At 38.3% G+C, this 9,981-nt stretch overlaps 1 protein-coding gene across 2 annotated transcripts; it reads left to right on the top strand.

Annotated features, from left to right (window-relative positions):
- The first annotated feature begins 290 nt into the window (after nt 1–290).
- LOC107746587 (interleukin-10 receptor subunit beta-like) lies at nt 291–8,211 on the top strand. 2 transcript variants are annotated; one of them, XM_016560852.1, is made up of 7 exons: nt 291–443; nt 894–1,011; nt 1,322–1,488; nt 3,667–3,821; nt 6,838–6,979; nt 7,141–7,295; nt 7,374–8,211. In XM_016560852.1, the coding sequence occupies exons 1-7, from the start codon at nt 383–385 to the stop codon at nt 7,632–7,634; spliced, it is 1,059 nt and encodes a 352-aa protein (XP_016416338.1). In that variant the 5' UTR covers nt 291–382; the 3' UTR covers nt 7,635–8,211. The 2 variants fall into 2 exon arrangements, with proteins under 2 accessions (XP_016416338.1, XP_016416337.1); XM_016560851.1 differs by having other exon boundaries at nt 885–1,011.
- Nucleotides 8,212–9,981: the final 1,770 nt, after the last annotated feature.

The following is a 9,981-nucleotide window of genomic DNA, read 5'->3' as shown; positions in this document are numbered from 1 at the left end:
GAAAAGAGGCGTCAATTGTGTAGTAAAAACATTTTGCTCGTGAGTTATTTATCCGGAAATGTCGAATCTGTGAATATCTAGCTAACTTTATCGAACTGTCTCAGTCTCAGTCTTGCTCATTCTTTCCTGCGCTTCCGCTGTTGTCCTGAAACTGCGGGTCTGCAGCTGCATACTATTGGCCTCCTTACCAGCTTGACACCTCCATTTCTTGTAAACGTACACTACTGTATATCTGCGTGCGTTTTAGGTTCCGTTTTTCCTTCTAGACCTATTCACATACAAGGAAACAAACGACGTACGCGCTCTCAAAGCGCAAACTTACAGTAAGACCAAACTGTCTGTGAACTTTATACAGGTGCTCCTGCTCTTTTAAAGAAGAACGATGCCCGCTTTATCCTGTCTGTCTGTGGTCTTATTGTTTTATATCTTCTGCCTCACAGCAGGTGAGTTTCATTCATAATATGCTTTAAGAGTCTTTACGCGAATGAAACCTCATAAAAGAGGGGAAAAAAACTTTTAGGCTGCTAGTTCATACTTTATTCTTTAACACTGCGTTGTTATTTAAACTTTAGTCGTGGTATTAAGCAGTATTTTCGGGGAAAACCCGTCTGTGTCTGACAGTAAATGTTCGCTGAACTTCCTGTTTCTGTATTAATGGATTCAGACAAAAACATTCCTGTCAACAGAGATTCAGACACATTTCTGAACTATCTATCATACTAAATTTTACTATTATTATTTGTATTTAGATAAGATCCAGTTTAGGAAATATAGTTTTGCTTTGTTTAACATGTATTTGTCGCTGCACAGTTGCGGTAGTGTGTATTTTAGTAAACCTTTGTGGCTGCCATTTATTTAAATATCTATATGTTTGTGTGTTTGAGTGTTGTCAGAGAAGGTCCCGGCCCCTGAGAATGTGAGAATGATATCTCTGAACATGGGATTAGTTTTGGAATGGGATCCACCACAAAACACCACGAATACACTCTTCAACTACACTGCTGAAATGAAGTAAGTTACTGGTCAAGGGTGATGATAAGTGCACTAAAGAAGGTTTTAACAAATGTAGGTTAGTTTATTATTCTAGTAGCAGCAGCAGCAGCTTGACAATAATTTGATGCTAAAACCTGATTTAAATCCAGGTCAGGTCTTATAAAAGAGACCCGTCTTTAAAAAGAGACAAAAGTCAAATTTTAATCATGAAGGAAAAGCAGTGGTGTTTACAGAAGGGTTTAGAAGCAGTCTTTGTGTGAAGCTGTGTTGATCTAGGTGGATGGTTATGCATTTTGTTGTTAATTGTTGTTTAATTTTCTCCCTCTAGAGGATGGAATATGTATAAGCCAGTGTGTCTAAGCAGCTCATCACTAAGCTGTGATTTCACTGACAAAGTTTCCGTTTTTGGAACCTACCAACTTCGTGTTCGGGCAGAGCTACATGGAGAAACTTCTGATTGGGTGGAAACTGAAAAGTTATCAGTGGATGAAATAAGTGAGTCATCTAATTTATCTACTCATATATTTATGTTTATTTTGACTTTGTTGTCAGTAGAGAAATTAGTAAGTAATTCCACAAAAGTTTGGCTGGGCCATTCTTGAACACAATTAAAATGTTTTAGTGGACCTAGAGCTAAATTAATTATCATTGGACGAATGTCCCTTAAATATCACATGTACAGTGCATGCAAGAAAGTATTCAGGGCCCAGTTTCATGAAATGCAGGGCTCGCAAATTTTCACAATCCCTGGTAGACCTTCGGACAGGCACTCTTCACATTTTGGTAGCCTGAAATAAATGTAACTAGCCCACCAAAAAAAAGTAAATTTTTTAAATGTAGAAAATTAGACAGGAGTCAAAGCATAAACCAAAAACATTTTCAATACACAAATAGCAGCAAATATCAAGGAAGGAATTTTATTTGACTATTTTCATGGTATCTGCAGGATATGGATGGGGATCATTTGGTTTTAACGGTATTACTGATACTGCTTATTAATCCGGTACTTTAACCGGCACCAGTGTGCAGGCATTTTTAGTGTTTTATATACATAAGATAAGATACGGTAAGAACATAAACAAAGACACAAAGTAAAACAAACTGACAAATGCAATAAAGCAAAGATACAAATGAAATAAACAGTGCTTTAATTTTTTTCTAACATTACTGTTCAGGTAAGTAATATAGCCTACAAAAGAAATCTAATAAAAATATGACTGCATAGTTTTCACTGTATAATTTGATGGATTTATTTAGATTAAAGCTAACGTTACTCAGATTAAGAGCTGTGATTGATTTTCTCTTTGCATTTTGTTGTTGGCCCAATCGTCAGAAGGTGACTGATTTACACCCATCAGATTTTCTCCCAGCTGTTCACGTCCAAGACATGAACTGTATTTAAGTATGCTCTCCCAGCTGGCCATTTTGTCTGGTCTCTGGTCTGGTCATTTTTTCTTGTCAACCAGTCTGGTTTCAGAAGTGGACATTCAACCGAGACTGCCTTGCTCTCAGTTGTTGAAGCCCTAAGACTGGCAAGAGCAGATTCCAAATCTTCAATACTTATCTTGCTGGATCTGTCCGCTGCTTTTGACATGGTTAACCACCAGATCCTCCTGTCAACCCTATTGGCAAAGGGCATCTCAGGAACCGTGTTTGCCTACAAAACCACCACTGGCTCTGCACCCCTTTACCTAAATTCATTACTTCAGACGTATGTGCCTCTAGAAGCTTGCGTTCTTCAAGTGAACGTCGCTTTAGTGTGCCATCCCAAAGAGTCACAAAATCACTTTCACTGACTTTTACATTAAATGTTCCCTCCTGGTGGAATGACCTGCCCAACTCAATCCGAGTTGACCATCACCCGGCGCCAGGTAACGACCGCACCCAGAAACACACGGGTGGTAAGACATCTTTAAAAAGACGCGTCTTCAAAAAGACGTTCCACCCGTGAAGCTCTTTTAGTATGGAAATTGCTCTTTCAGTGTGCTGAAGCGCACAGGGGAGATGGCCGTCTGCAACACACACAGGGGTAGTGCAGCCTGTTGTGTGCAACCCACTCGACACGGGAAACCACCACCGCTGAAGTGCCGTACCGCCAACACGAAGAGCTCTCCAAGAGCGTGCTGAACTCGTTCAGTCTTCTTGTCTCAGTAGAGTAGTCAGGAGCAGAACGATGTGATCGCTCGGCTCCTCAGCGAAAAGCTGAATATGCGCTGCATCTGCTGCCTACTTATACTCACGCTGTGATCAGCGGCAGCTGGATGCAATAATCGCATGCCAATGTGCATTGGCTCGTTTAGTTTACACTCGAAGTAGATTGGTCTCTCTAAGCGAGATCCCAATTTCGTCGGTCATCCGACGTGACGTCGAGAGTGACCGACTGAAAGGGAACTCTCATTACTGTCATTCCTCTCATTATTTATCAGAAATTAGTTTTTTTTGCTCTGTCATTATGGGGTACTGAATGTAAATAGATGTGGAAAAAATATTTACAGAATTTCAGCATAGGGCTTCAACAATACAAAAGGTGAAAAAAGTGTGTGTGTTGGTGGTGGTGGTCTGAATTCTTCCTAAATGCACTAAATATCAAACATTGCATTTTATTAATAATCATAGTTAGCATTTTGTGTCTCATTCTGTTTAATTATATGTGTATGTGTTTTGTGTTTGCAGCTGAGATTAGCGCTCCTCATGTACAACTGAGAAGCAGAAAAGGACAAACAGAAGTTGATATCACTGATCCTCCTATGAAAAAAAAGAATTTGAGGGATATCTTTGGAAATATTTCCTACCTCATTCGTTTCTGGAAAGATGGAGAAACAAAAAAGGTAATGAATGCATTGACGTCTTGAAGTTTTTGGACCTCGAAGCAAAACCACCCACAACACACCATTCAACCTGTACTCTACTGCAAGAAAACATGTGAATCTTACTTCACATTAGAGGTCTTCTCGGGTCCTAAAATCTGTACCCGACCCGAATCACTTCTTACCCGAACCCGACGTGCATAAATTAATTTTTTTTTTAAGAAAAACCCGACCCGAGACAGACCCGATGAAATTAGACCCGAGTCCGACCCGACGGCATTTATTTTCGAACCCGACTGGACCCGAACGTAAACGGCATTGACGCGTGTACAGCCTGCAGCCCCGCAGTCAGTCAGGAACAATCCGCTTCTCCATTACTTTGATTTATTTAACATTTATTCAATTTATTATTAGGTTTCTTTATATTAGTGCCTGCCTGATGGATACAAGCCTATTTCTGAGCTCGGCTTTCAATTGTGACTAGTGGATTTGAAAAATAAACGTGATAGTTTGATAAAAAATAAATCGATAGCCTAATAATTCATGGATTCGCTAGTGTCGTCTGCAACCTGATTTCCGGCGAAAGGTTTCTGCACACAAAAAAGAAAAGCCCTGCATGAACACGCAGCATAATGAAGTGAGTGGATTTTCCTGATGGATCTCATATCTATAATATGATTTCTGTGTGCGAGGTTATAAACGTATGCTCCTTTTCTATGTGCGTTCCTCACTTAACACGACAGTGAAAGTAGCCTACGCATTCAGGATAGTTTAAAAGAATCTAATCGGGTCCATTTGGAAAAAGCATGTTTATTTTAAATTACCCGAGACCCGAGGCCGCTAATACCGAACCCGACCCGTGTTCGAGGTACTCGTCGAAGTTTTGGACCCGAACCCACTCGGGTCTCGGGTCGTACCTCGGGTTTTCGGATCCAAGTGGACCCGTGAAGACCTCTACTTCACATGCAATAACTTGTCTGTGGACTTTTGCCATATAGTCTACATGTGGGTCTATGCTTGTTAGATTTAACTCGAAGTCTTTAACATCCACCAGTCACATCACCTCACAGTAATAAATAACAAAGTTCTATGGATTAAATACATCTGAAAAATACCGGAGGACACAGAGTGAGCTGCTGCAGAAAATAATTTACATTGTATGGTTAGATATTAAAACTTTAAAGGGACAACTGAAATATGGAACATTGTAATTTAAATGTTTTGAATTGTATGGTGTCTTCTGGGAAACATTATCTTCTATCATGTAATTAGCTCTTGATGAGTGCTAAATGAAAAAAAGCAGTACTAAAAGAAAAAACTGTGATCTCTAAACAAAATTAAGAACAATTCAAAGATCATCATTCCTAAAGTTTACACGCTACTGCTCTTTATGAGTCGTGTTGTCTTCATGCTCAATCTTTTCTCCTCGTGATCATCTTTTCATGTTTTGTAACAGTTGATTATGAGTCCCTCAGCTGTCCTCACAAGATTAAAATATGCAGAAAATGCTGAAAAACAGTGGGTTCAGGACAATCAAGGGACTCGTAAAAAAAAAAAAAAAAGTGGATCATCCAGGTAACAACACAGTGTTAAAGGGATAGTTCACCCAAAAATGAAAATTCAGTCATTGATTACTCACCATCATGTCGTTCCAAACCCATAAGACCTTCGTTCATCTTCAGAACATAAATTAAGATATTTTTAACTGAAATGTTCCTAGAACAAGAAATGTAGGAAATACATCGGTAAAACAGTCCATGTGACATCAGTGGTTCAACCATAATTTTACAAAGCTAAGAGAATACTTTTTGTGTGCAAAGAAAGCAAATATAATTTTTTTCAACAATTCTTCTCCTCCGCAGGACAGTCAGTCACCCAGTCAATTCATATGAATTCAGTGTATTGAAACCACACCGCTGGCACCACTTGCCTCCTGTCTGTGGTGCTATGACTCTAAAGGCTGTTTAAAATCCTACCATGCCACAATAGTGCCACTCCAACAGTTTTTCCATTAAATTACATTATATTTGTCCCAAGTCTTTGTTAATGTACACAATGACTTTGCCCTAGACTAGAAGGTTGTTATAGGGACCTTATTGGGACATCTGACTATTACACAAACAGGGACAGGGACACCAACAGCAGCTTCCACTCTTCTGGGAAGGCTTTCCACAAGATTTTGTAGTTTTTCTGTGGGAATTTTTTCCCATTTATCCAGTAGAGCATTTGTGAGTTCAAGCTTTTGGACAAGAAGGCCTGGCTCACAATCTCTGTTCCAGTTTATACCAAAAATGTTTGATGGGGTTGTGAAGTTCTTCCACTCCAAATTCATCCAACTATGTCTTTATGGACCTTGCTTTGTGCACTGGAATAGGAAAGGGCCTTCCTCAATCTGTCGCTACAAATCTTGAAGCATAGCATTGTCCAAAATGTCTTGGTATGCTGAAGCATGAAGATTTCCCTTCACTGGAAGTAAGCGGCTGAGCCCAACCCCTGAAAATAGGGCTGCACGATAAATCACATGTGATTGTCATGCGCATCTCGTCAGTAAAGCCGGTTCTGTGATTAGTAGTAAATCTCCATCACCTGCTATCAGATGGAGTGGCATTTAATACACAGAGCCGTAGATCACTGACAAGCTACGCAATATCGCATTCATAATCGAAAGGCGATTCATCTGCGATTATGAACGGCCCCATAATATTATCCCTCCCTGACCAAACTACTCAATGCATTCATGCAGGTAAGGTTCTCTGGCATCTGCCAAACCCAGAATTGCCCACCAATCATGATTTATCTTCCCAGAGTCCAATGTCAGTTTGCTTAACACTACTCCAGCTGACTCTTGACATTGTTCTTGGTGATGTGAGGCTTGCTTGCAACTGCTCAGCCATGGAAACCCATTCTGTGAAGCTCCTGCTGCAGTTTCCAATCTGAACACACATCTCCCTTCAAAAGCAAACATTTATTTTGGTTATGTCCGTCACATCGTCAGGACATTTCCTGCTTAATGTGTCTTTGTTTTTATTCTCAACAGGAAGAACTAATAAGAGAGCAGAACAGAGTTATGTTACCAAGACTGGAGCCTCTTGTAAACTACTGCGTTGAAGTAGAGATTTTGTATTTGAGCAATACAAGTCAGACCAGCAACTTCACCTGTTTAACCAACACCTCCAGCAGTAAGCAAACCAGTTTGTATTTGTACGTTTGTATTTGTACATTTGTACATGTTTATATATTTATGTTTGTGGTGTCGTACACATTTACTGAATGTTTTATTGTGATGATTTAACCTTTAATCTCAACATCCTGTATTGTTCCGTTGTATCTGTCTGCTCAGATGAAGTAGAGTCCTGGCTTATAGCAGTTGTGCTCCTGGTCAGTTTTCTGGTGGTGTTAGTCGCTGTTGTCCTGATCTTTCTGGCTGTGTGGTTTGGCTACAGAGGATGCAGAATTATTTTCCCTGATGCTGACCTGCCAGAGGACCTAAAAAAAGTAATGACAGAGCAAGAGAGGTAAAGCATATTGAGCTGTTTTCTGTTACTGACTTTCTCTCTGGCTGTTCTCTTAAAGTTTTGGTCACAACGGTCCTCAATACTTTCGGCCATGCAGGAGAGCACGCCGGTGAAGGAGCACTTTTGTGAGCTAAGGATATTGCACAAGGAGCTAAACAGCTCTCAGGACAATCAGCAGATAGAAGGACCAATCAGGATTCAGACACATAAGAATGAGTTTTGTATAGGAGCCGATGTAAAACAGAGCAGTGAGGAGAAATCTGAAATGATCATCACAACAGAACAGAAGCCCTTGCTTGCTGAAATGAGACTGTGGTAATACGGTATCATAGTCAATGATTATTGATCATTTATTTTGCCAACTTAAACTATTCTGTGAAAACAAAATGTCATGTCATCTAGGGCTGGACTGACAATGTTTTTGTTTGTATTTATTCAGTCTTCATTTTGATGAACCGATATTGATTCTTAAATCCCAAGAATCTATTTTTTTAATACATGCTGTTTTTCAGTTGATGTATGAACAAAACGATACACTAAACATTAGCTTTGTTACAAAGTCCCAGCTTTCAAATTCTGTCAATTGTATAACAAAATTGAAACAATAAATGGTGTATTGGCACTGCTTAATTTAGCGCAATAGACCGTTGTAGCCGCCTCGGTTCGGCAGCACGGAGCACATGTGAACCGGTCATCTCTTTCTTGCAAAAAATAAATGTTCTGTAACAGGGAGCTATTTTATGCTGTTTATAACAACCAAAGTTTCCCTTCACAAAAATTCAAAACAAAAGCATGTCCATAGCCGACAATCTGTCTCTACTTTCCCACCATGTTGTTTCCAGACCAAAATGGGGGAGCAACAATATTGGACAGACATGTTTTTAAAGTGCACTGACTAAACTCTTTTTTTTTTTTAAACAGTTGTAGTACACCTGATGAACATGTAATGTTAAGAAATGAGCTTGCTCTGTTGTTTTACTTACTGTCAAAATGATTTTTTGAAGTTTTAAATAAAACAAGGATATCATGCTTAGTTCAGTGTGTTGCTTGCAGTTTCTTTGTAATTATTTGTAAAAAATTTACTAGCAATTTCTGAGTGAAAAAGTAAGTCCTAAACCATTTTTTTCCGTGCAGGAAAATAATCGATGAAAGAGGTTGAATCGATCAATGGTTGGCCAGAAGGTTTTGTGGTACAAGGGTGGTTGACGGATCAGAGGTGAAATGATCAGTGTTATTGTGCACGGACACTTGTAAATCTAGAGGCAATTTAGAACATGGTCAGTCATCATCTTTTAAATGAAGCAAAGTGCATGTAACAAATATAAGGGGAGATGGGACAACTCTCTAATTTCTCTTTTTAATTCACATCTAGAAGTGGTTCCATGTTTAAGTTTGATGGAGCAATTTGCTTTATTGTGTAAGGTTTAAATCACCAAAAGAAACCACCAAAAACCAAAGGCCTTTAAGCCACGTTCAGCAGTATCAAGAACTTTGCCAAAGAGCTAAGAATAAAATAAAACTATTTGCGTTACCCAAATAAAAATAATCTAATATATATACACTAATCTTGGATAATTTGAAATGTGCCTGTTTTTAATAAAACTTGACTGAGTTTCATTAATAACCCACACTTTTATCAATAAAATACAGAAGCAATTCATTTATACATTAATAAAAGACTAATTGGTTGCCAGTTATCAATAATAAACACATATTTTTAGGCTTAGGAATTAAGGTAATTACCCTTTGAGTGATAGATGATGGTAAACTGGAATTAGATTTAAAAGAAGAAGAAGAAAAGGGGCTTGCTGCTTAGCAAATTATTTATAAATGTGACCCTGGAGCACAAAACCAGTCATAAGGGTCAATTTTTGGAAATTGAGATTTACACATCATCTGAAAGCTGAATAAATAAACTTTCCATTGATGTATGGTTTAAGACAATATTTGGCAGAGATACAACTATTTGAAAATCTGGAATCTGAGGGTGCAAAAAAATCTTTTGTTAAATTGGGATTTATGCATCTTCTGAAAGCTGAATAAATAATCTTTCCATTGATGTATGGTTTGTTAGGATAGGACAATATTTGGCCGAGATACAACTATTTGAATATCTGGAATCTGAGGGTGCAAAAAAATCACCTTTAAAGTTGTTCAAATGAAGTTCTTAGCAATGCATATTACTAATCAAACATTAAGTTTTGATATATTTAAGGTTGGGAGTTTACAAAATATCTTCATGGAACATTATCTTTACTTAATATCCTAATGATTTTTGGCATAAAAGAAAAGTTGATCATCTTGACCCATACAATGCATTGTTGACTATTGCTACAAATATACCCCAGCGACTTAAGACTGGTTTTGTGCTGCAGGGTCACAAATTTGTTGTTTGACTGTCAGTTTCAGTGAATAAAAAAATCAATAGAAGCCTTTTTATCCAATTGTGATGATATGTATAGCCTGTTGTAAATAGTGGAGCAATAATCAGAGATCTCTTTAGTGTAATTTGTGATTTTATCATTAAAGGGGTCATATGATGCGATTTCAGTTTTTCCTTTCTCTTTGAAGTGTTACAAGCTCTTGGTGCATAAAGAAGATCTGTAAATTTGCAAAGACTAAAGTCTCAAATCCAAAGAGATATTCTTTATAAAAGTTAAGAGTCA

The sequence above is a fragment of the Sinocyclocheilus rhinocerous genome, unplaced genomic scaffold (assembly GCF_001515625.1).
Source record: "Sinocyclocheilus rhinocerous isolate Xijiao unplaced genomic scaffold, SAMN03320098_v1.1 scaffold1973, whole genome shotgun sequence".
Lineage (NCBI taxonomy): Eukaryota > Metazoa > Chordata > Actinopteri > Cypriniformes > Cyprinidae > Sinocyclocheilus > Sinocyclocheilus rhinocerous.
The sequence above is the reverse complement of the archived record's forward strand: the minus strand, read 5'-3'. Positions and strand labels throughout refer to the sequence as shown.

Excerpts from the sequence above, each read along its gene's own strand:
- LOC107746587 (XM_016560851.1), top strand. The coding sequence starts at position 383 with ATGCCCGCTTTATCCTGTCTGTCTGTGGTCTTATTGTTTTATATCTTC. Across the intron at positions 444-884 it reads TATCTTCTGCCTCACAGCAG|TGTTGTCAGAGAAGGTCCCG; the intron begins GTGAGTTTCATT and ends TGTGTGTTTGAG. Across the intron at positions 3,822-6,837 it reads AAGATGGAGAAACAAAAAAG|GAAGAACTAATAAGAGAGCA; the intron begins GTAATGAATGCA and ends TATTCTCAACAG.